The sequence below is a fragment of the Schistocerca cancellata genome, chromosome 3, assembly GCF_023864275.1.
Source record: "Schistocerca cancellata isolate TAMUIC-IGC-003103 chromosome 3, iqSchCanc2.1, whole genome shotgun sequence".
In the NCBI taxonomy this organism is placed as follows: Eukaryota; Metazoa; Arthropoda; class Insecta; order Orthoptera; family Acrididae; genus Schistocerca; species Schistocerca cancellata.
The window spans coordinates 187,538,090-187,566,001 of record NC_064628.1 but is presented as its reverse complement, the minus strand read 5'-3'; the positions used below and the strand labels follow the sequence as shown (position 1 = coordinate 187,566,001).

The following is a 27,912-nucleotide window of genomic DNA, read 5'->3' as shown; positions in this document are numbered from 1 at the left end:
GGGGAGTAAAAATTGTAGAGGGAGACTAAGAGATATATACAGTAAGCAGATTCAGAAGAATGCTGGTTGTAGTAGGTACTCAGAGATGGAGAGGCTTGCGCAGGGTATAGTAGCATGGAGAGCTGGACTGGAGACCACACCAACAACAACTTCTGACTACCCACACATTTGAAACTATGTTGATAAATCTGTGATGTTATGATATTACCATTAACATGGAAACACACTGACCTTACACTATGCTAAAAAAGAAAAATACTGTACACTATTTTCATTAGCAGCAGTCACATAATAGAGGGGACTTCTTCAAAAGGGGGATTACCTCAAATACTGTTAGCATACATATACTGAGAATCTATAAATGCAACTAATACTTTGAAATAACACTTAAGGGGCATAATATGATAATGATAATATAAAAAACAGAATAAGAAAAACAAGCTTTCATCATACAGAGAAGACATGAAGTGTTTCGATAAGTACATAAAGAAGAAATTTCACATTGGAACTAATTGTGTTAAGCTTGTCATTATCTCATAAAACATTCACACACAAGGGTACACACACACACACACACACACACACACACACACACACACACACACACACACATATTGAGAAAGAGAGAGGGGGGGGGGGTTACCAAAGAAAAATCACCAGACAACAGTATGTTTTCAGAAGTTGTTGTTTTATTTAGATGACCAGTTTCAGCGTCTCATTAATACCATCTTCAGGCCACTGCATGTTAAAATCGACTAGTGCACGTGTTGTAAAAAGATATATCACAGTTGACAGTTAAAGAAAATGAAACCTAATTGTAGAAGCCCATAAAACCTACAAAATGCAATATGCAGCATTAAGAAGAGTAACTGTGCACACAAAGCACAAGAAATTAAAATATTTATGCATACTGGTTAGCACTGAAAGTTACTAATTTGTAATGTGACATAACAGAATTCTAGTAGAACATGCCAAACATTTGGAAAAAATGATGAAATAGACAATATACAAAATCAGAAGCACAAATGAATAAAGCCTGTCTAGTTTTTTCCCTTTTTCATTCTTTTCTACTTTATTTATTATTTACTATTTATAAATATTTTTTGTTCAAAAAGCCTTCATAATTCTTGCAGGTGAGAAACACCCTAGTTCTCAGGAAAACCTATCCTCACCCCAGTAAAAATGTTAATGTAACCCATGGAGTAAACAATAATGTGCATATCTGTTGCCTAAGTATTATCAACTCTAGTGATGTAGCAGAATTAGTTGTCACCATATCAAAAAACACAACCAGAGGCAAAACCTCAATGGTTGACAAATTACTAAGAAAATAATGGTAAGCAAAAATCTTGCAAGGAATACTCAAGTAACACCTAGAGGGGATAATATTATATACCAAAGGAAAAAATAAAAATATATGATCTAGTGTTCCTTAAACATCAATTAATCAGTGTGAAAATACTAGGGTGGAACAAACAAGGACCCCAAATACCATATTGACCATGTAGAGTCTTCCAAAAATCTCAGGAGACTATATAATTACTATTCCTTTGGTAATACAAGGTATCATAACATCTACCTATTTATATACTGACAAAAACCATCCAACTAGGAGCTAACATATACCAAGCTGTATGACAAAAGGTAGCTTTGAGACAGGAAAGGTTTAAAGTTGGTGAGTGTGCAAAATCAGCAAGACTACAAAGTATAAGCTCACTAATTAAGGAACATACTGGCGAAAAAAGGAGCAGTATTTGTCAGTGAAAAAAGAATTTTTACATGACCTCATACCGTAAACCAGTCATGGAAATGGACCAATAGTATCTGCCTGCCAATTAATTGATGTTTAAGGGACGCCAAGTCATATATTTTTACTTTTTGATTTGGTATATAGTATTATCCCCCTACGTATTTTGTGAGTATTCCTCACAATATTTTTGCTTGCTGTTGTTCACTTAATAATTTGTCAGGTATTGAGTTTTGCCTCTGGTTGCATTTTATGATATCGTGACAAGTAATTCTCATATATCAGTAATGGTGATTGTAGTAACACTGTTCATGTTTACGTCGCACTTCACTTAGCGTAGACCGGGACTGTGTCCTAGGCATGCCCGATGTTAACTGACTGGGCCTGGCCTGTGCTGCTGGAGTTGTTGTTGTTATGCCGGCAGAGGTCACGTCCGAATTCTCGTGTGCCCTCTGGTGGACGGGACTCTACTTGCGGCAACTACCGTCCATGACGCGCTGTGCCAATGTGCGCCTCCCGCGATCTTTCTGGTGGCTACTGCACTCCTCCTCCTTTGGGGGCTGAAGCCACTGTGATCCACTGCATCGGAAAGTGGAGCGTCAGGCAGGAGCGATGACCTCTACATCCATTGGATGGCTGGAGTCGAGGGGATCTGCCAACCCTCGAGCTGGAACCTTCAAATACGGCTTGAAGTGACCCACACGAAGAGGCCCCCGTCGTCCCACAACCGGAGCCCGGGACAGAACGGGCGACAAGCTGTCGAACTCCGGATCCTGTTCCACCTCAGGAGGGGCAAGACCCAGCGGCGGGGACGAAGGGGAAGGGACGACCAAAGATGAACCAGCCTCCTGAGAAACCGGGCCTGCTATGGGGGCCGGCTCTCGCTGGGGCATCTCAAATGATGGCGATGCCGGTGCTGGAGCTACTGGAGGCTGCCAAGGCTGAGAACCATCGCAGTGCAGCAGAGTCACAGCGGGGAGAGGAGGTAATGTCCCCTGTGAAACCAACACAGTTGCCGGCAATGGGGAAGCTGGTGTCCGAGAGGTCAGAGGGTGGGTACCCGAATGTGGACGTAGCTGATTTTGGTGATGACGTACCACCTGGTCGCCCGCCTGCAGGGTATAGAGCCGGCGGCCATTTCGGTGCAGGACTACCGCCGGTATCCAACGTGGATTGCGATCAAACCCACGGGCCTAGACCGACATACCCAGTGGAAAGCCAGGTACTCCGTTTTGTGAAGACTGGCGAGGACCAGGCCAGAGGAGGTGCAGCAGAGTCCTAGGTTGCCGCCCATGGAGGAGCTTGTAACCTCCCCCTCACTTATCGACCTTAATGACAGTGAAAAATTAAACCGCGTGTACCTAATGGAAATTTGCGAAAAGCAATCGTCACCGAAGTTAATCTGTCGGTAAAGAGGGAGGAAAGGGTTACATCTAAATGAAAGGAAAAATGCAAATGAAACTGGTGGAAATTAATTTTGAAAAGGGGTTAAGTTAATAAAGGAAGTAAATGTGCGGCCGTTACGTTAATCAACTAGCAGTAATTAGATATTTGAGATTTGGGGGAAATTACGGTCGCCAGTCCTAAGGACAATTACTATAGTAACTGAAAAAGAAAGGTTATTACACATATAATTAGCACTAGAAGTGTGGCAACTGAAGGTTGACACGTGTAGTGTGAAAACAATGTTTGTCAGAAGTAATCAATTTCGCTACACTCTGACTTAATTTAGCAAAAGAATTAATAAAACCGGAAAATCAAAAGTTAATTTAGTGACTGAAGTTAATAGTGAGCTTTCTTTCTCAAGCACATCGAAATTCAGTAAAATATGGTTAGTCTTGGACTACCTCAACAATCATTTCAAAAGCTACTTGAATCTACACAATTTAGAAAGAAGAGATTTAACTTTGAACTTGAATTAAATGATTCTGAACAATTAACAATAGTAAAATTTAGTACGTACCAAGCTGAGCTGCAGTCACAGGTAAGCTAAAATACGGTAACAAAACTCGCACTCTTAATTCGTGCTTGTGTAATCTAAATATTGTAGCCAGCTATAAATACTTTATCTGAACGTTGAAATTAAAGCAGTGAAAACGAATTAGCTATATTACTTTAATGCTGGCGTTTGAATTTCAACGACACTCGGGTTCATTTCGGAAAAGGAAGGGACCCTGCTTGGTAATGCAATTGGGACAATGAGCAACAAAGGTTCATGCTACGTTGCTGTAATTTTGCGAGGCAACAATTTTAAAAGTTTGAAAAGCTGAGGTCTGCCATACAGTTCTAAAACTTTACGTGCTTCCAGTCTTCCTTGTTGGTTGATTGAAGGTTTGATGCCGTCGATCAAGGAGGTGGCGACAGTCACTCATTGTCGGCCGTCGCTGTTGCAGAAGCTGGATGTTGGCGCGCCGTCTTCTCGACACGGTCACCAGACGAAACGGGCTCTTGATGTGCGCCAGCTAATGTTTCCCGTCCGTGACACCATGTCAGAAACTATCATCGCAAGTCGAGCGCAATTACATGCTGCCAAAGCCCAAAAGCGCGGCAACACGCGGGAGCTTCACACAACACTCCTGCTCCACTCGCTACTCCAGCCAGACTCCCTCTGCTCAGCCCATGCTCCACGCGGCAGAGTTAACACTACCAAAGATCCTAAACCCTCTGGTTCTCCACACGACCTATCGACGTATTCGTTCGATAACATAGTTTTCCCTAGGCAAGACCCAGCGTAAAAATACAAATAATATTTACAAAACAAACCAATTATACATCGACATAAATGCATAAATATATATATATATAAACAGTAAAACCATTACAATATATAAAGAGACAGAATGTCATATCTTGAGGTAACAAAGCAAGGAAAAAAAATAATAGTACAATAGATGGAAATAGGAGGATATGCATTTCCGGCGTTGCAAGCTCGGCGGGGCTGCGTTCTCCTATTGGTGTGGTCCGGTATGCCATCAAGAAAAATGTCAATGCTTCCTCCGCAGGAAATTCGTGCACATACTTTTTCATCTGCGTCTTAAATGTGCACACCATGCGCTCGGCTTCCCCATTCGATTGTGAATGGAAGGGGGGAGAGCAAACATGCCGAATACCGAAGCGCCTACAAAAACCCTGGAAGGTCTGCGAAATAAACTGTGGTCCATTGTCCGAGAAAAGATTTTTGCTAGTGCCTGGATTGCAACTTCTGAAGTGGTTGTGGAGCAGTGAACCACATATGGGAATCGGGAATAAGCATCAATGACAATGAGCCGAAAGCCATTGAGAAACGGGCCCGCAAAATCGATGTGAACACGTTCCCATGCTTGGGTTGCCGGCGGTCATGAAGAGAACGCTGCCCTGGGAGATGCTTGTTGGCTCGCACACTGGGAACAGGTGGCCACCAAGTGCTCAATTTCTCTGTCAATACCGGGCCAGTACATATGTCTGCGAGCCAAGGTTTTAGTATGGGAAACACCCCAGTGCCCCGCATGTAATAACGTGAGGACCTCCCTTCGTAAACTTGCAGGAACAACCATGGGAGGAGCTGTATCATCGGTAGCCAGAAGGAGAACTCCTTCCAAGACCAAGAGGCGGTCTCGTAGAAGAAAATAATTATGAAGAGGCTCCGAGGCCCGGCCCGGAGGGCGTGATGACCACCCCTGCTGAATGAGGCGAACTACTTGCCGAATAACCAGGTCAGCTGCCGTTTCCCTGGCGACTCAAGAACTAGTGATCGGAAAGCCATCAACTGCTTGGCGGGACGCCACATCCAAATGAAAACACATAATCTCCTCTTGATCGAACATAGGATCCGGGCCCACCGGAAGACGGGAAAGAGCGTCGGCATTGGCTTGCTGTCCTGTAGGGCGAAAATGAATGTCATAATGGTACTTAGAGAGGAACAAGGCCCAGCACTGTAGTCTGTGGGCCGCCCTATCTGGAATCTGAGAGGCGGGGCCAAATAACGATATTAACGGCTTATGGTCAGTGATTAACTGAAACTTCGTGCCATACAAGAAAGGGTGAAACTTGGTAACAGCGTAGACAATGGCCAAAGCCTCTTTTTCCACCTGGGAGTAATGGGCCTGCGCGGGACTAAGCGTTTTAGACGCAAACGCCAGTGGTTGCTCGGAACCATCTGCGTTGCGATGGGCCAGGACCGCCCCCACCCCATACTGCGAAGCATCTATAGCCAGGACCAATGGCTTATGGGGATCAAAAGTAGCCAAACAAGGGGCTGACGTGAGGAAGCCCTTCAACGAGGTGAATGCTCGCTCACATGCAGGCGACCAATCAAAAGGAACACCCTTGTGCAGAAGGCAGTACAGGGGGTGGGCGATAGTGGAAGCCCTGGGAATGAACCGGTGGTAATAGGCTATCTTGCCTAAAAAAGCTTGTAATTCTTTCAGCGAAGCGGGCTGAGGAAGGTTGACGATACCTTGGACCAAACTTCCTAGTGGCTGGATGCCGTGCCGAGAGATGGTGTAGTCCACATACTCAATGGACGGTTGGAAGAAGGTTGACTTATGCAGGTTGCAACGCAAGGCCACAGACCTGAATTTGAGAAAGAGGGTGCGAAGTTTGTGCAAGTGTTCCTTCGTGCTGTGGCCTGTGACAGTTATGTCATCCAGGTAATTAATACAATGAGGGATTGTCGATGTGACATGCTCAAGATAACGCTGGAATATCGCCGGGGCACTGGATATTCCAAAGGCCAACTGCTGGTATTGGTAAAGGCCAAACGGGGTGTTGACGACCGCCAGCCTTTTGGAGTCCTCATCAAGTGGTATCTGATGATAAGCCTCTGACAGATCGATTTTCGAAAAATATTGGCCTCCCTCCATGGCAGAGAACAATTCATCAGCACGAGGCAAAGGATAGGTGTCCTCCACCAATTGGGAATTAATGGTGACCTTGAAATCGCCACAAAGACGTAATTTTCCCGAGGGCTTCCTTACAATAATAAGGGGCGAAGCCCACTCACTGGAAGAAATGGGAAGAACGACCACTAGGGCTGTCAGCCAGTCTAGCTCTTCCTTTACCTGAGGGCAAAGAGCCAAGGGGATCTGCCTCGCGCGTAGAAAACGCGGGCGAGCCGACGCCTTCAACGTTAAGTGAGCTTCAAAATCTGAAACACGCCCCAGGCCCTCCTCAAAAATATCTGGGAAGTCTGAGATCAAAGATTCCAATGATTGATAGGGAACGTCTTTGGAAACCAACTGTATGGTGTCAGCGATAGAAAAACCGAAAGCTTGAAGGGCATCCAGGCCAAAATGGTTAGCGGAGCTCGCATCACTGACAACAATAAAAGTAATAGGCCGAGTGACTGATTCCGTCACATCGGTAGTGAATTGACCCAGTAGGGGAATGAACTGTTTACCATAACTGCGTAGACGCCGGTAAACTGGCGCCAATGGGGGCAATCCAAGGTCGGAATAAGTTTTTGCATTCAACAACGAAACTGCCGTGCCCGTATCTACTTGCAGTTGTAACCGGCGCGACTGAACCGACACCTCGATAAAGAGTTTGCATGCCGATGCGTCGGGAGCCTGGCCCAATGAAACTTCCTGAATGTCAACGTCCATGTCCTCTGTGCCTGCTTCCTTCGATTCTTTTGAGGCTGAGCAGCAAACTTTAGCAATGCGACCTTTTTTATCACATTTGCAACAAACGGCCCAACGCTGGGGGCACTCTGACTGATCATGATGTATTTAGCACGACGCATTGGATGGCAACAGGGGCCGGCGGCTGGAATTCTGTTTACGCGCCGTGCGGGAGCGGCCGTAACGGCCGGATTGTACCGCTCGCACGTCGTCCACCCCGGACACCATGGACGCGGCCGCGCCACCCTGAACCTCCGCGACGTCGCACCACGCTTCCAGCTGTTGACCTGCTGCGTGAGAGACTTCATACAATTGAGCAATGGACAGGACTTCCTTGAGGGAAGGGTCTTCTAACTGCAGGGCCCGTAGCCGGACCTCCCTATCAGGGGCCGAACGAACAATGACGTCGCGTACCATAACGTGGGCATACGACTCTCGCGACTGCGCCGTGACAAAATGACACTTGCGACTAAGACCATGCAGGGTAGCGGCCCACGCCCGGTAATACTGATGGGGCTGTTTCTTGCATTGATAGAACTCGACCCTAGCCACCACAACATGCGTGCGGCGGTGATAATAGGAAGACAGCAATGAACACAATGCGTCAAAAGACAAGGACGAGGGTTCCTGCAATGGCGCTAGCTGCCGCAAAACTTGATACAGTGAGGGAGATATCCAAGACAAGAAGAGAGCATGACATACCTCCGCATTGGCAACATGAAACGCCTGGAAATACTGCCGAAGGCGATGTTCATATGCGTCCCAATCCTCCGCCGTCTCGTCATACGGGGGAAAGGGAGGAGGGAACTGCGCCGGAGCAGACGGCGTGGAGAGCAACGCCGGAAGCACTTGTTTCATGGTGGCCATGAGCTCCGTCTGCTGCGCAACCAAAACCCGCACCAAATCCTCCATGCCGTGGAGAAGCTGCGAAACCGGAACAATGACGCAACACGCGAAAGAACGACCCTACTCGTCGCCAATTGTGTAGTAACACTGTTCACGTTTACGTCGCACTTCACTTAGCGTAGACCGGGACTGTGTCCTAGGCATGCCCGATGTTAACTGACTGGGCCCGACTCATGCTGCTGGAGTTGTTGTTGTTATGCCGGCAGAGGTCGCGTCTGAATTCTCGCGTACCCTCTGGTGGACGGGACTCTACCTGAGGCAACTACCGTCCGTGACACGCCGTGCCAATGTGCGCCTCCTGTGATCTTTCTGGTGGCTACTGCAGTGATAATACTTAGGCAATATTAAATTAAAAGGAAGGTCAGCATTGGTCTTAATATTGATGTTTTATTGATAGCAAAATGAATTTAATGTGTACAGCACCGAAGATGATCACTATGTGATCGAAAATCGATTTTGTTATCAATAAAAGATCAATATTATGACCAACGCTGACCTTCCTTTTAATTTAATTCATTTCATTCATTCATTCATTCATTTATTGGTCCATTTGATTCTTTACATACTTAAACAGTACATTGAATATAGGACAAGTCAAAATTGCGAAAGGAGCAGAAACACACATACACACACACACACACACAGATGAAATTAATTACAGATAACAATCATAAATTACAAGTGACATATATAGCAATTTGAATTAATCCATTATTACATAATCATTGTTTACAAGGCTATTTTTTGTAATTTAAAAATTCTTTTACAGAGTAAAAACATTTTTCCACTAGAAATGACTTAACATTATGTTTAAAAAATTTTATGTTGCTGTGATTTTAAATCACTGGGTAGGCTGTTATATAGCTGAACTGTTATCTGTGATACACTTTTTTGGTACAGTGCTGTTCTACACTGTGACATGTGGATATCATTTGTGTTTCTTGTGTTGTGACTGTGTATATGCTTATTTTGTTGAAGATGTCCAGTTTGGTTTAAAAGATACTCATTTGCGAACAGGATACATTCATATATGTAAAGGCTTGATAGGCTCATTATTTTCATCTGGATGAAATGTGGTCTACATGTTTCCAGTTTTCTTAGGTTGCAGATAGCCCTGATTGCTCTTTTCTGTGTCCTAAAGATCTTTATGCTGGTGGCCTAATATATATGGTTGTTGTGCACACAGCACTCCATGGAGTCGCCAATCACTTAGGCAATAGATATGCACACTATTGTGCACACCACAGGTTACATCATGATGTTTTAATTGGAATGAGGATAGATTTCTCTAAGAACTAGGGTGTTCCTCACCTACAAGAATTATAAATAATTGTACACAACAGATTTAGAAAACAAAAATAATTCATAGTAAAAAACGAAATAAAATAAAAAAGGAAAGAAAAGGAAGAAACTAGACAAGCTTTATTTGTTTGTGCTTCTTAATTTGTACAATCTATTCCTTTTTTTAAAAAAAAAAAAAAAAAAAGTTTGGCTTGTTCTATTATATATGGTAACTCTGTGATGTCAAATTGCTTAGTTTTGATGCTAATCAGTATGTGTACATATTCTGCTTTGATATACTTTGTGTGCAAAGGTACTCTTCTTAACACTGCATATTGCATTTTGTAGGTTTTTAAGAACTTTTGTTATTATGTTTCATTTTCTGTAATGTCAACTGTCATATACTTGATATAAACAACATGTATAATTGTTGTTTTTAACATACAATGGCCTGAAGATGGTGTTAATGAGGTGCAAAACTGGTTGCCTAAATAAAGTAACAACTTCTGAAAACATATGGCTGTCCGGTGATTTTTCTTTGGTAAATATCTGACCAGGTACTGTCCCACATCCAAGATGGAGCAATAGAGATTGACATAGAAGAAGTGATGCAAGGAATTGATCTGGATCATGAAGAGGCGTAGACAGGGGTAAAGGAGAACACAACAAAGAAGCCTCTTTTTCATTACATGATACAGCAGCAGGCTGAGAAAACTGAGAAAGATCTTCCTTTATAACTTTTATTATGTTTCATTTTCTCCTAAATTGAGGAATACCCACTGTCCTTTCTTTCCTATTCTCCTTCATCCACTCCCCACTAGCTTCAATATGTTGGTTGTCACTTTGTGCCACACAGATTATATCCATGTGGAAAACCAAGATGCAGACTTTCTTGTACAAGAGAGGACCCAGAAGTAAGCAGGATCCCTATTGCAAGAATGTAATAGTTTTGACAAAAAGTTATTGTTAACACATTGCTCTATCATTTGTACAGAGAGTTTTTATAGTGTCAAGGAATACTTAAGTCACCAGCATTCAATATACAATAGCTTATTTCCTTCATCGTAATGACGCAAAATGCTCATTAAAAACTAAATTGTATTCATCTGTTATTCTAATTTAGCATATTATGAATGTTGTTACACATATGGTTTCATGTTATATGTAATAATATTTTATTTATATACATATAATTGCAAATCTTTTCATATCCTATTTTCTATGTAAGGCAATGTATGACAAATCCTCTATCATTTTTGTAATGATGAGATACAAGGATGCTAAATAAATAAATAAAAATAAATAAATAAATAAATGGGTGCTCAACTGATTAAAAAAATAGTGTGTAGTGAAGGCATAAAGCACAAGATCCCATTACTACCACCCCTCTGCCTATTGGTAAGAAAATCTAGTTACTTTTGGGCACTCTTCATGTGGATGAAATGTGGTACACATTCAGTTGTACTCATTTCACTGGTATATCCTGTAGGCTGAATGCAGGGCTACTTGTGAAACCTAATGTCTCACAAATGAATGTCACTGTAACAACTGCATGACCTTTTATGCTTGTAATTATGACCACTGACCAACTGTCCACTCGTATAAATGACCACTGATAAAATATAACAAGAGCAAATTTGATCACCCAGTTGAGAGTAACTTGCTCAACATAACTAGGTGCAGTCAGATAGCTTCTTCACATCTTGTGGACTCTGCACCTTCTCCTTTCCACTATTTCTTCTCTGCATTCTAATGATGAAACTGTCTATTCAAAACTTTTCTTTTGCCCCACAGTCCTCTTGCTCTCAACTTCTGTTAACTTCTATTCTCCATCTACCTCCACATCTAGTCTTATTGCATTTCCAGTACCATACTTCATGATTTGCTGTCTGGTACTCTTCCCCGTCATATTGGTATGCCCATAGGCCTGCAAACCACGTTTTTTCACTGTTCATCTTCTAACAGCTGCTCACACATTGTTTGTTGTTTAAATTAGTTATTGGCTCTTTATCCCCTTCATGGCGAAAGTTCCTTAGAGTGGTGGTGCTCGTAAAAAAAAAAAAAAAAAAAAAAAAAAATGTGAGAAACAGCTTGCTTAGGTACAGTTACAGTTATGTAGTCTGTTTCTCAGGTTGTTATTTGCTGTAGGGCACCACCACATGAAAGGACTTTTGCAATAAGGGGAATAAAGAGACAACAACAAATGTGTATGTAAACATGAACAACCATCTGAAGACAAACTTGTCAGTTTAAAACCAGCGATTATGCCATTTGTGTAAATAAATAGTATTAGTATGGGTGGCTGGTTGCCGTTTCCTTCTTTGCAAGAATCCACCCAAAATTATTTTGTATTTGTAGAGAGAAATACAATATTCATTTCACTGCAATTGTTTCTACAGAGACTTAAAAACTGCAAATGTTTTCCTCACAAAGGATAACATAATAAAAGTTGGTGACTTTGGCATTTCAAAAATGATGTCAACTCGAGGACAAGCTCATACTGTTGTTGGAACACCATACTACATCAGCCCAGAAATGGTAAGTATAGTCAAATCATATTGCAAACCTCCTAAAAAATTTAACTTCAGCAAATATTCAGTTATACGACATTTTTGGGGTGTAAACTGCAAGTTATTCACTTTTTCCATTCATTAGTAGTGGCTCAATATTCTCAAGTTTCCCTTCATTGCATAAAAAGTATCCACTGCAAAGAAATATGCAATAAGAACAATACTCTTAGGTATCCATACGTAAATTTCTTGTAAAAAGATGGAATGATCTTCATGGTATGTCTATTGTTTTGTAAAGTTTGGTGTCAAATGTTGTAGTTGTTCAGTGTTTTTTTTAACCAGTAATATTCATAAATATATTATTAGCAGAGAAGAATATGTATTCTATGCCCACTGGTCTTAGAATGACACAGGAAGGAGATAAATTTACTGTCATTTAATGCTTCGACTAGTAACCCAATGTAAACTAAAATCACATTTTCTTAGCTATTCATTCTGCATCATAGAAAGATTCCTTAACAGCTGATTTTATCTGTTGGTCCTGTATATTTACACCACCACAGTATACTAGGTATTGGAAAATTTAAATATATTAGTACTGTAAATGCCTACATAATTTATCTGAATAATACTTTAGTGATATATGTGATGCAGTTTAAAATGAGTAATACACACGGTGTCTAGTTTAAGTTCCAGTTTCAAAATTCTGTAGAAAGAAAATCACTCCTCAGAATGACAACAAATTTGAACAGCATATTATTGAAACAAAAGGGGGGACAGGGGTGAAGTGACCTATAGATGATTCTGTAAGCATCAGAATATAACACCAACAGGTGTGCAGCAAACAGCTGTTCCTCAGTTTGTGTCCAAGGTCCCCAACATTACTCTCTCCATGATGGATTGCATGTTATTCATAAGGCTTTTTTGCAAGAATGTTGACTGTATGCCTGTAGACCCGCAGAAGTTCTGGAAACTGAAGGGTATGAAAAAAGTTACTGGTCCAATGTCTGCTAAGAGTCTGGAGAAAATGGTTACAAACTTCAAACAGACGGGTTCTTTTGAAGTGCAATGTGGCAGAGAGGGGACAGCAGTTGATCTGATTTTTGTCAAAGATGCAGGAAGGGTCAAGCAGTGGTGTGCAAACATGCAGTGCACAGTCAATTGCCTTAGTGTGGGACATGCCTGGGAGCACAGCGCATAAATTCCTATGAAACATCCTGCATTGCTATCCATAAAAAATCACCCATGTTCCAGAGTTGCTTCCTGCTGACCTACCAGTAAGACAAATGTTCACTTTGATCTTTCTTGTTCACATGGAAGTGGACAATGAACGGCCATTCTATGGACAGATGAAGCCCATTTCTATCTCTAAGGACATGTCAACTTGCAGAAATGCAGAATATGGGCAATGGAAAAGCCACATGCACATCAACTGGTACTACTTCATTTTGCGAAAGCTGTGGGTCCTGTTACTTGTACTATCATTGGCAAACAATATGAGAGTATTTTTCACACAAACTTCATTCAAACCCCTCAACAGTATGGTTGTGTGGCTAGGGTCATTTTTATGCAACATGACACTCTTCTGCACATTACACTGCCAGTGAAGCAGCTGCTGGAGTGGCGTTTTGGAAATGCTAGAATTATCAGCCATCATATCTCTACAGCCTGGCCATCCAGAAACACCTTTTATAATCCATGTGACTTCTGGCTGTGGAGCTATCTGAAAAATATTGCGTTCAGTGATCCTATTACAAATGTAGCTGAATTGAAGGAATGCATCGCACAACAGCCTGGTCAGTAATTAATACTGTTAAAGGTGAAGTCAGAAACTTTGACAAGACAGTCCAAATACCAGCAGATACATTCAATAAATATTTTGTAAGCTGTGCTGATGATATCAAAAAGCTGATCAGTAAACCCAATGTAACATGTATAGATTATCTGAAGAGAGCAAACCTAAATCATAATAGGGCCAGATCATCGTTGAAACACTTCAAACAGATATGCCAACATGAAGTTCTTAAAATAGTCAAAGAAATGAAAAATTCATACAGTACAGATATTTTTAATATGTCAAACAATCTATTGAAAGAAATCATACATTACATTGCAGCACCATTAACATATTCTATAAACCTGTGTCTCATAGAAGGGTTTTTTCCTGATCCTCTCAAACTATCCAAGGTAACTCCAGTCTTTAAGAAGGGTGTCAAATCATATCCTGCAAACTACAGACCAATTTCACTAATTCCAGTATTAGGAAAAGTCTTTGAAGGCATAATATATAAGCAGATGTATGAGTACCTAGAACTAAATGGTATGTTAAGTGCATCACAGTTTGGTTACAGAAAAGGAAGGTCAGCTATACATGCCATAGAGCTCTTAGTCAGAGACATTCTAACAGCATTTGAGGACCATGCGCACGCACAGGTAACCTTATGTGATCTGAGCAAAGCTTTTGACTGTGTTGACCACTCACTTCTGCTCTCTAAACTTGAGTACTATGGAATATGTGATAAAAGTTTAAAACTCATCAAATCATACCTCAATAAAAGGAAGCAGGTGGTGAGTTCAGGAAGTCATCTGTCAAACATACTCGAGGTTCATCACAGTGTGCCACAGGGATCTAAATTGGGACCACTTCTTTTCCTTGTACACATAAATGACTTACCAGGAAATATAGACGTAAAGACATATATGTATGCAGATGACACAACTTTTCTATCTGTAAGCCATGTACTTGATAACCTTGTAAGTGATATGAAATTGGCAAAAGAAAATGCAACATCATGGTTTAATGCCAATGGTCTGCTATTAAATGAGGAAAAGACCCAGAATATGTGGTTCAGTCTATCAAAGACTACAAACACAGAAAAACAAAAGGCAAAGTTTTTAGGTATTGTACTGGACAACAGTCTAACTTGGAACTCTCATGTTGATCACATAGTGGTTAGGTTGTCAAGAGTTATATATTTGTTGAAGAGACTGATGTGTTGTGTGACATTTGAGTATGTAAGGACAGCGTACTTTGCCTTTTTTTCAATCTGTTTTAAGGTATGGGTTAATACTCTGGGGAAACAGCAGAAAAATAAATGAAATTATGGTGATCCAAAAGAAAGCAATCAGAGTAATGGCTAAGGTGGATAATAGAACACATTGTAAACCATTGTTCATTAAATATAGAATTTTAACAATAATTAATTTATATATTCTTGACAGTGCTAACTACATACTTGCTGAACTACCTAATTTAAGTGTAACAAATGAAAGGCATGGCTACTATACAAGAAGGTGTACTTCTCTGCTGTTGCCACAAAATAGATTAGCTAAAACTAACAATGGTCATAAGTATATGGCAATTAAAATATATAACAAATTGTCTAAAAATGGGTCAATCAAGCCTGACAAATTATTTAAAGACAATGTTCATAACTTGTTGTTAACTAATCCATTCTATTCATTAGAAGAATTTTTAGAAATGCCCAATATCAACTTAAATATGTAAAAATTTATTTTATAAAATTAATAGGTTAAGTGAACTGACAAAGTCTATTGCATGTAATAATGCTGAATGACTAACAAAGAATCTGAATCTGAATCTGAATCTGAATGCATTCTGAACATGACCCCCGAGACACTCTGATCTGTTGTGGAACATACTGTTTTTTGATTTCAACTTGTGACAAAAAACAGCACAGAGTGTTGAAGGTGTCTTGCACCTGTCTCATGGCAATTGGAAAATAATTTCATTTTGGTTTTTGTGCGGTTTTTGGCCCCAGGACAATTCAAAACTGATGACATCTCACTTTTTATTTATTTTTTGGTCACAGGAAAATTGAAAACCAGTGTCAGTTTGATTTTTATACAGTTCTTGGCCTTAGAACATTTAAAAACTGATTTTCCCATCCAATATGGTATGACCTTACCATGGTACATCAGATTACTTAACTAACAGAGACAGAACTGTTGCTTGCCAAACTTGTGCAGTCATGCACATTGAACAGAATGGATCATGTAATATGCAACTCATACCAACCAAAGTCACCATATTGCAGTTCATCTGTAATTTACAGCCAACCCCAATTATTTTAAGATGCTTAAAGCACCATCTATTGGTAAATATTGGTAAAATTTTCATTTTTTTTTTTTGACATTTCCCCCTATGTCAATAAAATGCTGTTCAAATTTGACATCATTCTGAGCAGTGGTTATCTTTGTGCACCATTCTGAAACTGGAACTCTAGTTATGGACACCCAATATACTGTATGTATAAATTAAAATTTCCTCTGTCCAGCCTAATGTGCAGAATGTCAAACAGGATAACAAAAGTTTTATAAATTCTCTCTTCTGACCACACCTGTACCAATTAAAATACCTTTTTCTATACCAAAACCCGAATTTATTAACATTTTCTGACTTCCTGAATAATACATGCTACTTATGTGTACATACTGCACCTTTCAAAAATTATTACAGCAAGTATAAAGTGATCTACATTGTAAAATGTGAATGTATGATTAAACATGAGAAAAGCTAGGCCTAGTAGAAAAGATGAAACTTAAAAGTTTTTTACGGTAAGTGATATCAGCTGGCATTGCTTCCTCCTGCTCTTTAATGGACTGCAGCACCACCATAGCCATCTTGGATCCTTCCAGATACGTGATGACATGTCTTCTGTCACCTAATTTACCTCCTCCTTTTGTGTTATTTCCTCCTATATCACCATTTCCAAGTTATTGTCAGTTAGCTCATCAACTTTGTCATTCGCCATCCATTCTGTGACATCCTCTGCATCAACATCCTCACAGCCTGGTAGATTTTCGAGCAGTGAAATGATATCATGGTTTCGATGTTCTACTTCTGTTTCACATGTGGATTCAAAGTTAAAATGTCCACCTTCAAGATCTCGAAGAATTTCCTAAGACCTTACAAGTGATATGTTCTCTTCCCATGCTTTGGCCAACCACCTTATGATATCCAGCAAGTCAGTTCTTTTCAGAATGGTTACAAAGTCTTCATTATTATCAATCACAGAATATCAATAATTGAAGATGATAATGGAGACATTTCTTCTTTAGCATTTCAAAGATACCCTGGTCCATCGACTAGCAAAGAGCAGTCACATTGGTGGTAAAAATAATGCTTTGATATCTCCATCGGTGAGTTTGTCACTAGCACAATGCAAAGGTGCCTTATCAAGAAGCAGCAAAGCTTTCCTCAGAAAACTGTTGTCTCTGAAACGTTTCTCTACAGCCAGAACAAATTCATTTTGCAGCCAGGTTTTAAAGATTTCTGAATTCATTCACACTTTCTTTTGATGACTGTAATGTAGGGGCAGTTATTGCTGATTTTTCAGATTTTTGGAAGTTCTAGTCTCCTGTGGTTTCCATATTAATATAAGCCAAAGCTAGTAGTTGCCATTTACTTTAATGCAAGCAAATATAGTAATTCATTTCTTACTTTTCTTTGTAGTCGAGTGCCACAGCTTCCTTTCTTGAAGCAAACATTTTCATAGAGGGCATCTTTTAATTTAATCCACTCTCCTTGCAACTCATCAGATATTCCCTCATCATTTAATTTCAAACTATAGTCTTCAAACAGTGGTACAGCCTCTTTGTCAGCAGATAAAGCCTCTCCACTAATGGTAATCTGGTGAATACCAAATCGTTTTTCCCACTGAGCCAACCGACCATGATGGCAGTAAATTCTGTATCTTCTCCTTCTATTTGTTACTGAAATTGTAATGCTTTTTCCTGAAATATCAGCTCAGTAATGGGTGAACCTTTTCCTCTAAAATGTTCATGCTACAAAAATAAGGCTTCCTAAACTTCTTTATATGAGGGTTATCCCAAAAGTAAGATCTCCTATTTTTTATAAGTATATACAACTGTTTATTTCTACAATGGTTTACATCAGTTTACAGCTTGAATATTTAGCTATTTTTTGACATATGTAATCACCATTTCTGTCGATGTGAGTGGGTGATTATGTTCCACTGAAACTGTTGTGGGAGAGCAATGGTTTGCTGAGCGATATGTGGGCAAGCGTTGTCATGGAGAATGTGTACACCTTTGCTCAACATTCCTCTTCTCCAGTTCTGAATTGCCTGTTTGAGCTTCTTCTGAGTCTCACCATACCTGTCAGCATTAATTGTGGTCCCAGCGATTCAGCTCCGACAACGAGGTGAAAGAAGAGGTTCATAACTTTCTGAACAGCATGGCAGCGAGCTAGTATGACATGGGCATACAAAAACTGCCACAGCGTCTACAAAAATGCATCAACAGAATTGGTGGTTATGTCAAAAAATAGCTAAATGTTCAAGCTGTAAACTTATGTAAACCATTGTAAAAATAAACAGGTCTATGTACTTATAAAAAATAGGTGACCTTACTTTTGGGATTACCCTCATACTTAGCTTTCAAAGTGGTCTTCCTTACTTTTATCCTACTTTCACTAGCTTGCATAGCACACCACTTTACAATTTCTGCTCAGTGTTTCTTCTTATCTCCAAAAGTACTTTTTCCTGCCCATAGCGCCAAAGCAATAGTTTCAGCTACTACCTCAGAATTCAGTCACATATAGCACATATCTTCTGATCCATAGTCACTATAAGTTTTTTTTCATTTATCACTAATTTTGGACTGTTTAATTAAAACACAAAGATCACACAAAACAATAATTTATCAATGCACACATTTTGGACATCTGATATGCAACGGAAGAAACAAAGAATACTGGATTGCCGACTGTGCTGATTTCTATGTGTGTTCACTTGCGAGCTCTGGAAGAGAACTTCTAAGTACCATTTGTTGAAGAGGGTTCTGGTAATTTATCCAATATTAAAAATACAGTATGTACCTTATAACTGTTTCTCCAGATGTGCTACACAACAAACACAAAATATGCATGAAATATTTTGAAAGGCCACACAGCATTGTGGCCACTACCAACTTGATAAAGCTTTGAAAAGGACAGTACATAGAGTAAATTAATCCTCATTTTATTACAGAGAAATTTTATTATGATATTGATTAAATAGGGTGAATTATGTAGGCCAAATAGTACGGAGGCAGGATAAGCACAATCCACAACTTTGTTGTGGTACATTGCAGGATATTGCTGTTTCAGCCCCTTCAGTTTTATGAACTTCGGACAGGTGGTGGCGCTAATGGAGCCTTCAGAATGACAACAGTAATGTAGGTGTATTCCAAGCAGGAAACTGTCATTTTGCAGGAACTAAAGCACCACAGATATTCATAGGTGCTTGCAGATGTGTATGGACATCTGACAGTGAACAAAAGCATGGTGAATCATTGGACAAGGCATCTGCCAACACTGCAACAAGGTCACACAAACCCACCCACTCTCCAATGTGCCAGCTGGCCACAAACAATGTTGTAACATGCTGACGCTCTCATTTAAGGTGATCAGTGGATCACAACCAGATACCTCACTGCACAACTGGATGCCTCTGTTGGTTGTGCTCACAGGCTTGTCCACCAGTGTGTGTCCACTGGGTTCCTCACCACTTAACAGAAGACCTTAAAGAGGATGTTTCTTGTCAAACATTATTACAGGTGGTGAAACAGTGGTTCATCACTTCAAACCAGGAACAAAACAGCAAACCGTGGAGTGATATCACACCAGCTCTCCTCTGAAGAAAAGATTCAGAGCTGCATCTTCAGCTGGTAAAGCATCCTCAGCTGGCAGTCATGACAATGGTCTTCTGGGACTCTGTAGAACTTTTGCTATTTGATGTCCTTGCTCATGCTGCAACAGACAATGCCAGGCCTCACACAAGTTTGCTGAGCCAAGAGAAGCTCACAAAACGTCATGGGAATGTTCTTCCTCATCCACCCTACAGTCCAAATCTCTTGTCTTCGAACTTCCATCTGTTTAGTGCAATGAAGAATGTACTCCACAGGAAGCAGTACATGGATGATGGGAAGGTTATTTGATGCAGCAAGTCATTGGCTCCAACATCAACCAGTAGAGTAATACCATGCAGGCACACAGACACCCACTTTAAGATTATGTCGAGAAATAGGGTTTTGCAGCCAAAAGGCTGGGGAATAATATGATATACTGGAAACCTGAATAAAACCAACTTGCTGTCAAAAAAGTGTTGTTTTACTTATTGTATGCCTCTCATACACTGAAGCACCAAAGAAAATGGTACGGTTATGCATATTCAAACACAGAGATATGTAAACAGGCAGAATATGGTGCTGTAGTCAGCAATGCCTATATAAGACAACAAGTGTCTGGTGCAATTGTTAGGCTGGTTACTGCTGCTACAATGACAGGTTATCAAGATTTTAGTGAGTTTGAATGTGGTATTATAGTTGACACATGAGCGATGGCACACAGCATCTCTGAGGTAGCATTGAAGTGGGGATTTTCCTGTATGCTCGTTTCATGAGTAAAACATCAAACCCCTGACATCACCGCAGCCAGAAAAAGATCCTGCAAGAATGGGGCCAATGACAACTGAAGATGTGACAAAGTAAGTTGAGACATTTTTACTGTCTTTCTTGTTTTGTCATCTGCCTCCTTAAATTCATTTTCATTTTTGTCTAATTACCATTACCATACATGAGTATATTCTGCATTTTCATAAAAGAGAAATAAAGCACCAGATCTAATTTTGTGCTTAGTTTTTTGTATGTAATTAATTTCCTACTTTATTTTGACTATGCCTAGTTAATATCACTTGTTATAGGGTGAAACCAGTAATTGTTTCATGACTTAAATTCTATTGTTGACTCATAAACAAATATAAGTTCTGTAGTAATTATAAACATTTGGAAGAAGAATTACTAGGATTCTTTGAGTATTTATTTGGCTCTATTCGAAAATATTTTAGCAAAGCCAGCCATTAATTAATTCCAAAATAATTATCAGATATGTCAAAAGCATTGTTTTTATAACTATATCCATTAATTTAATTATTTAAGCAAATAATTTGGCCTAACCTTTGTGATAGAAGAAACTGTTAAAGAGGAAGAATTTTTCGATGTATTCAGTTAATTGAATGAGTTATGTTTTAATTGTAATTTCCATAAATTAAACATCAAACAATGTATAGTTTTAGTGATTATTATTTTGAGGCTATATAAAGGCCTGATTTTTGCTCCTGAGACAGTCCGTCTACTTATGTACTGTTTCAAGTGGATTTAGTGTCCGCCCCTGGTAGCTGAGTGGTCAGCGTGACAGAGTGTCAATCCAAAGGGCCCGGGTTCGATTCCCGGCTGGATCGGATATTTCTCTGCTCAGGGACTGGGTGTTGTGTTGTCCTAATCATCGTCATTTCATGCCCATCAACGCTCAAGTTGCCAAAGTGGTGTTAAATCAAAAGACTTGCACCCGGAGAACGGTCTACCCGACAGGAGGCCCCAGCCACACTACATTTATTTAGTGGAATTAGTGTAACACAATAGGCCGTGTGTTAAAACAATGACAGTGTCTGTTCAATTTATTTGAGAAATAGTGTCACAAGTACCTTATTATTCTGAAAGAACTGTGAACAGTGTGGTTAGGTATTTACTGCTCATAGATGTTCAACAGCAAACTATTGTAGCAGTATGTTGATGTTTGTCTGCAACTTATTAATGAAGCTTAACATTTACCAATAGTGAATTGGCCATATAACTGTGTAATATCATGGGGTGAAAGTAAAGAACTGTGAAACACAACTGTGGAACTGTTGGCTGCATCATTTACGGTAGACAGTGTTGAACTCCCCCCTCCCCATTTTTCAGCCAGTATAACAGTGCAGTATGTCGACCGACACTGAGGACTATCAATGAAGAAATAAAGCAGGCGAACGTCACAAAGAGAATCGTTCAACATGACAGAAGTGCAACTCTTCTGCAGATCGCTGCAGATTTCAGTGCTAGGCCATCAACAAGTGTCTGCATGTGAACCATTCAATGAAATATCATCAATATGGGCTTTTGGAGCTGAAGGCCCACTCATGTTCCATTGATGACTGCATGGCACAAAGCTCTACACCTTGCCTGGGTCTGTCAACACCAACAATGCGCTGTTCATGACTGCAAACATGTTTCCTGGTTGGCTGAGTCTCATTTCAAATTGTATTGAGCGAATGGACGTGTACTTATGGAGACAAAGTCATGAATCCATGGACCCTGTATGTCAACAGGGGACTGTTCAGGCTCATGGAGGCTCTGTAATGGTGTGGGGTGTGGGCAGTTGGAATGGTTGGGACCCCTGGTATGTCTAGATATGACTCTGACAGGTAATGCATACATAAGCATAGCGTCTGGTCACATGCATCCATTCTTGTCCATTGTGCATTCCAACAGATTTGGACAATTCCAGCAGGACATGTCCAGAATTGCTTCAGAGTGGCTCCAGAAACACTCTTCTGAGTTTAAACACTTCAGCTGGCCACTAAACTCGGAGACATTAACATTATTGAGCATATCTGAGATGCCTTGCAATGTGCTATTCAGAAGAGATCTCCACCCCTCATACTCTTTTGAATTTATGGGCAACCCTGTAGGATTCTTGGTGTCAATCCCCTCCAGCACTACTTCAGATGTTAGTCGAGTCGATACCATTTCATGTTGTGGCTCTTCTGCCTGCTCGTGGCATCCTACACAATATTAGAATGATGTACCAGTTTCTTTGGTTCTTCAGTATATATAATGATATGGACATGGCAATCTGTAATTATCATATGGTCAAAATTGGCCAATAGTGATGAAAAAACATTTTATTCAAATAAGATAGCTTCAATGGGGGCAACAACATATTCCATTAGAGCTTTATGGTCTAGATTGCTTTTATGGTCTCAGTTAATTTGTTAAAGGTTCTAAGTCCATGTGAAATGATTTCTTGTCGCACAGATAGGTTTTACTAATGATTGTGTGTTACATTTGTTCAGTCTGGTATTATGTTTATGAATATCACATTTCTTTCAGGCTTTCTGTCTGGTCAGGTAGATATGGCTCAATCAAAACAATAGTTTATTAAAGTATGTGATACAGGATGGAAGAAAACCTCAGTAGGAGAAGGAACTGAGCTTTACCCTTTCAAAGGCATCATCCTGGCATTCATCTTAAGCAATTTAAGGAAATCATAAAAGAACCTAAATCTGAATGGCTGGGCAGAGAGTCAACTGCAATCGTCCTGAATATAGGTCCGGTCTTGTACCACTGCACTGTCTTTCTGAGCTGTGTGATAACTGAAAATGGACTTCAGGAAATGCCGTGAAGACACATTTACATGACTCCCTAATTTTACTTTAATTAACTATTGTAATGTCCTTTTTTAGGATTATAAATATCCTGGTGAGTACAAGACAGTCTTCACAAAATATTATTCCATGCATTAGTTTGAAGTTAATGCAAGCAGAATGAACTGTTTCCATACCAGTGAAAGATTCCAGAGCTCTTAGGACACAACACTTAACTTCACTTACATTTGACTGCTGCTACTATTCTGTGAGTGGTCTCCTTTACTCCTCAATCATTCACCAATTATTTAAATACTCATTTAAAATCATTTTCTGGCATTATACTGAGGTTGTTTCTGAGCTTCTTTGCAATGATTCATGATTAGTTGAAACAACATGTTTTAGGATCTATTCGTATAATAAAGAATATTTTTAAATTAAACTTTTATTCAGCTTACAAGTGGCTAATACTCAATTCACACTTGTCCCAGATAGGTGGCTTCGTTTTGTAATTTGGCTTTCAGAATGTTCCTCAAATGCCCATGACACACTCTTCTCATTGTCATCGGTGACACTGACCTTTTGTTCTTCAAAACAGATTTTAATCTTGGTGACAAGAAAACACTATTTGTAGTGACATTTGAGAACTACGAGGATTTAGGAGAGGGCAGTAATCTAATTTTTTGCACAAATCTTGAGATGTAACACAGTTGACTGAGCAGGCTGATTGTTATGACAATGAAAACATACGTTGTCTTACCTTGACTATAGTCTCAGTGCATTTTGTAATGCAACGTTCTCAAACATAGCAATGTTGGTTAGCTGTTTTAACAGTACAGTTCTGTAGAGATTGAGAAAAAAAACTGGAGCTATCACTCTGACATTGGTTCAAGACTGTTACACTTTTCCTGTTATGGAAATCCTTTCACCATCCATAACATGACTGAGTTTCTGTCTCAATATCTTAGACATAAACCACACATTCATTTTCTTTGCATGATTTTAAGTCTTTTTTATCTTGTTTAAGGGATTTCTTATAAACAGTCTGCTAAGTCTCGTAACAGTTGAGTGCATTGAGAACACAGCCTAATTAAACAATTTATAACAGTTTTATTAAAAAGAACATAAACCAAAATACTCCTCCTTTGGAGTACATTTAGTCATTGCAGGTTTGTGACAGTTCATAGTTGGCACTGAATTTATTAAAGTCCAACTTAAGCTGAAGGTTGTAATGATGAAACAATCGAAGTTAATCTGAACTTGATTGCAGAACAAAGTAACATAATGAAGGTCAATATCCGATACCAAGTTCCTGGGTATCTCTAATGATGTAGAGACCAAGTACCAGTGATGGCGAAGGCAGACACCGGTGGCTCTGTTGTTTGGTGGTGGCTGTCATGGCATGGCACCATACATAATAAAGGTTCCATTTTGAGGCTCTGAAAAACTACAGATGCAGTTGATGCCTGGCCAAGACCTTGATAGAAGATGCCTTGGAGTAGCTCTGTGCCACCCTTAATGTCCAGGCCACATAGACATGCCAGAGCAACTCTTTGCGATTATGTCATCCACAGAGGCAAACAGGTTGAGCTCTACTGTCTGTTGATGTAATCCCTTTGAGGTTAGGACACTTGTTATACCATTGCTGTGAGAAGGGTTGCCTGTCTGTAGACCATACAGCCTGTACACAGTACAGGGCTATTACAAATGATTGAAGCGATTTCATAAATTTACTGTAGCTCCATTCATTGACATATGGTCACGACACACTACAGATACGTAGAAAAACTCATAAAGTTTTGTTCGGCTGAAGCTGCACTTCAGGTTTCTGGCGCCAGAGTGCTCAAGAGCGGAGTGAGACAAAATGGCGACAGGAGCCGAGAAAGCGTATGTCGTGCTTGAAATGCACTCACATCAGTCAGTCATAACAGTGCAACGACACTTCAGGGCGAAGTTCAACAAAGATCCACCAACTGCTAACTCCATTCGGCGATGGTATGCGCAGTTTAAAGCTTCTGGATGCCTCTGGAAATCAACGGGTCGGCCTGCAGTGAGCGAAGAAACGGTTGAACGCGTGCGGGCAAGTTTCACGCGTAGCCCGCGGAAGTCGACAAATAAAGCAAGCAGGGAGCTAAATGTACCACAGCCGATGGTTTGGAAAATCTTACAGAAAAGGCTAAAGCAGAAGCCTTACCATTTACAATTGCTAGAAGCCCTGACACCCAATGACAAAGTCAAACGCTTTGAATTTTCGGCGCGGTTGCAACAGCTCGTGGAAGAGGATGCGTTCAGTGTGAAACTGGTTTTCAGTGATGAAGCAACATTTTTTCTTAATGGTGAAGTGAACAGACACAATGTGCGAATCTGGGCGGTAGAGACTCCTCACGCATTCGTGCAGCAAATTTGCAATTCACCAAAAGTTAACGTCTTTTGTGCAATCTCACGGTTTAAAGTTTACGGCCCCTTTTTCTTCTGCGAAAAAACGTTACAGGACACGTGTATCTGGATCATGCTACAACTGGAGACCCACAGCACCGACTTCATCTTTCAACAGGATGGTGCTCCACCGCACTTCCATCATGATGTTCGGCATTTCTTAAACAGGAGATTGGAAAACAGATGGATCGGTCGTGGTGGAGATCATGATCAGCAATTCATGTCATGTCCTCCACGCTCTCCTGACTTAACCCCATGCGATTTCTTTCTGTGGGGTTATGTAAAAGATTCAGTGTTTAAACCTCCTCTACCAAGAAACGTGTCAGAACTGCGAGCTCGCATCAACGATGCTTTCGAACTCATTGATGGGGACATGCTGCACCGAGTGTGGGAGGAACTTGATTATCGGCTTGATGTCTGCCGAATCACTAAAGGGGCACATATCGAACATTTGTGAATGCCTAAAAAACTTTTTGAGTTTTTGTATGTGTGTGCAAAGCATTGTGAAAATATCTCAAATAATAAAGTTATTGTAGAGCTGTGAAATCGCTTCAATCATTTGTAATAACCCTGTATATATCCCCCTCTCCAAGGATGAGAGGTGTAGCAAATCTTAACATCTGAAGAATCTGGCACTTCTTTGTTGGCCGCCTGTGGAGTGGAGACCTCGGCAGGGTGATGTTGATTTCCATTGGACTTGGTGTCTGGAATGATGCTGGGCTGTGCTTGCCAGAGGACAGAGGGTGTGGACCCTGTTGTTGCAGCACTTTTGCTGTGTTGTTCCAGGTTCTGAGAGGAGGGACATCCAATTCTGGAACAAGAAGTTGTAGGTTTCTTTGCAGTTACCTTCCTTGTGTCCATATCTGACTGTCCAACATGTGTGATTGCCCTTTTTAGAGATTTCCATTCCCCCTCAGCTGAACTGCCTACTCTGGTGTTACTCATCATAGAATCCACATCCTTAGTGAACTTCAATTGTGCCTCATCATTCCTCAGTATTTCAGTACCCTACTTCCTTCCACATTGATAATTTCAGATGATTCTCTTAAACTTCAGTCTACTCTTCATAATTATTAAATTGTGATCTGATATGTGCCTAGGTAAGCCTTACAATTCAATATCTGAATTCAATATCTCTGTCTGACCATGCTATTGTTGATATTACCTTATATTCATCTGTCCAGAAGTTCTTTCCATTTCACTTCACTCATCTCTAATACATCTATACTGAGTCTTTCTGATTGCCTTTTCAGGTTTTCTGGCTTTCTTACTGTGTTCATTTGTCCAACATTTCATGCTTTGACTCATAGAATGTTATCCCATTTTTTTCTCATGGTCACTTCCACCTTGGCAGTCCCCTCCCAGAGATCCAAAAGCCAGACTAATCTGGAATCTTTTGCCAGTGGTAAAATGACACTTTTCAATTGCAGGCTACATATCCTGTGGATGCACATTGTGTCTTTAATGCAGTGTTTTCCATTGCCTTCTGCATCCTCATGCCATTGATCATTGTTATTTGATTCACCTTTTATGGACCATTTCAAACCCCTAAGGGAAGAGAGTGCCCTGAACCTTTGTACACTCCTCTGACCTCTTTGACAAGACCATTGGCAGAGCAAGAGCAACAACTTATGCTGGAAATTTAGGGCCTCCATTGCTGCTGATTTTGATTCAAAATTTGAGCAGTGGCTGGGTTCCAAGCTGGGACGCAGGATGTTTTGATTAATAGTCAAAGATGCTACCTGTAGACCATGGTTTCAACTCAATAACTGATTGATTGATCTCAGGGGAGGGGACCAAACAGTGAGGTCATCATTCCCATCAGATTAGGGAAGGATGGGGAAGGAAGTTGGATGTGCCCTTTCAAAGGGGTCATCCCAGTATTTGCCTCAAGCGATTTAAGGAAATCATGGAAAACCTAAATCAGAATGGTCGGACGCGGTCTTGAACCATCATCCTCATATAGGAGCCTTAATTCTCATCCTATAAATTATCTTTCAGTGTGTAATGTGCATGCACACAAGGCTGCCTTATTTGTTTGTTGGTTTTGACCTAATGAACCCATACTATGACCCAAATCAAACGACAATTTTGTCTATGAAGAACCTCACTGTTGCCACAATATTCATCATGAGACAATCCACAGCTGAGTTAAATACTGTATTGTGAAGTGCAGTGCCATATGGATACAACAGAGTACTTACGTAACTGCACAGACCTAAATA

At 40.4% G+C, this 27,912-nt stretch overlaps 1 protein-coding gene across 1 annotated transcript in view; it reads left to right on the top strand.

Annotated features, from left to right (window-relative positions):
• LOC126176677 (serine/threonine-protein kinase Nek8) overlaps positions 1-27,912 on the top strand; it is a 306,561-nt gene that overhangs the window by 77,244 nt on the left and 201,405 nt on the right. Inside the window, exon 8 of the mRNA XM_049923838.1 lies at positions 11,934-12,072. Within this exon, the coding sequence (XP_049779795.1) occupies positions 11,934-12,072 (139 nt within the window). The remainder of the gene's footprint in view (positions 1-11,933; positions 12,073-27,912) is intronic.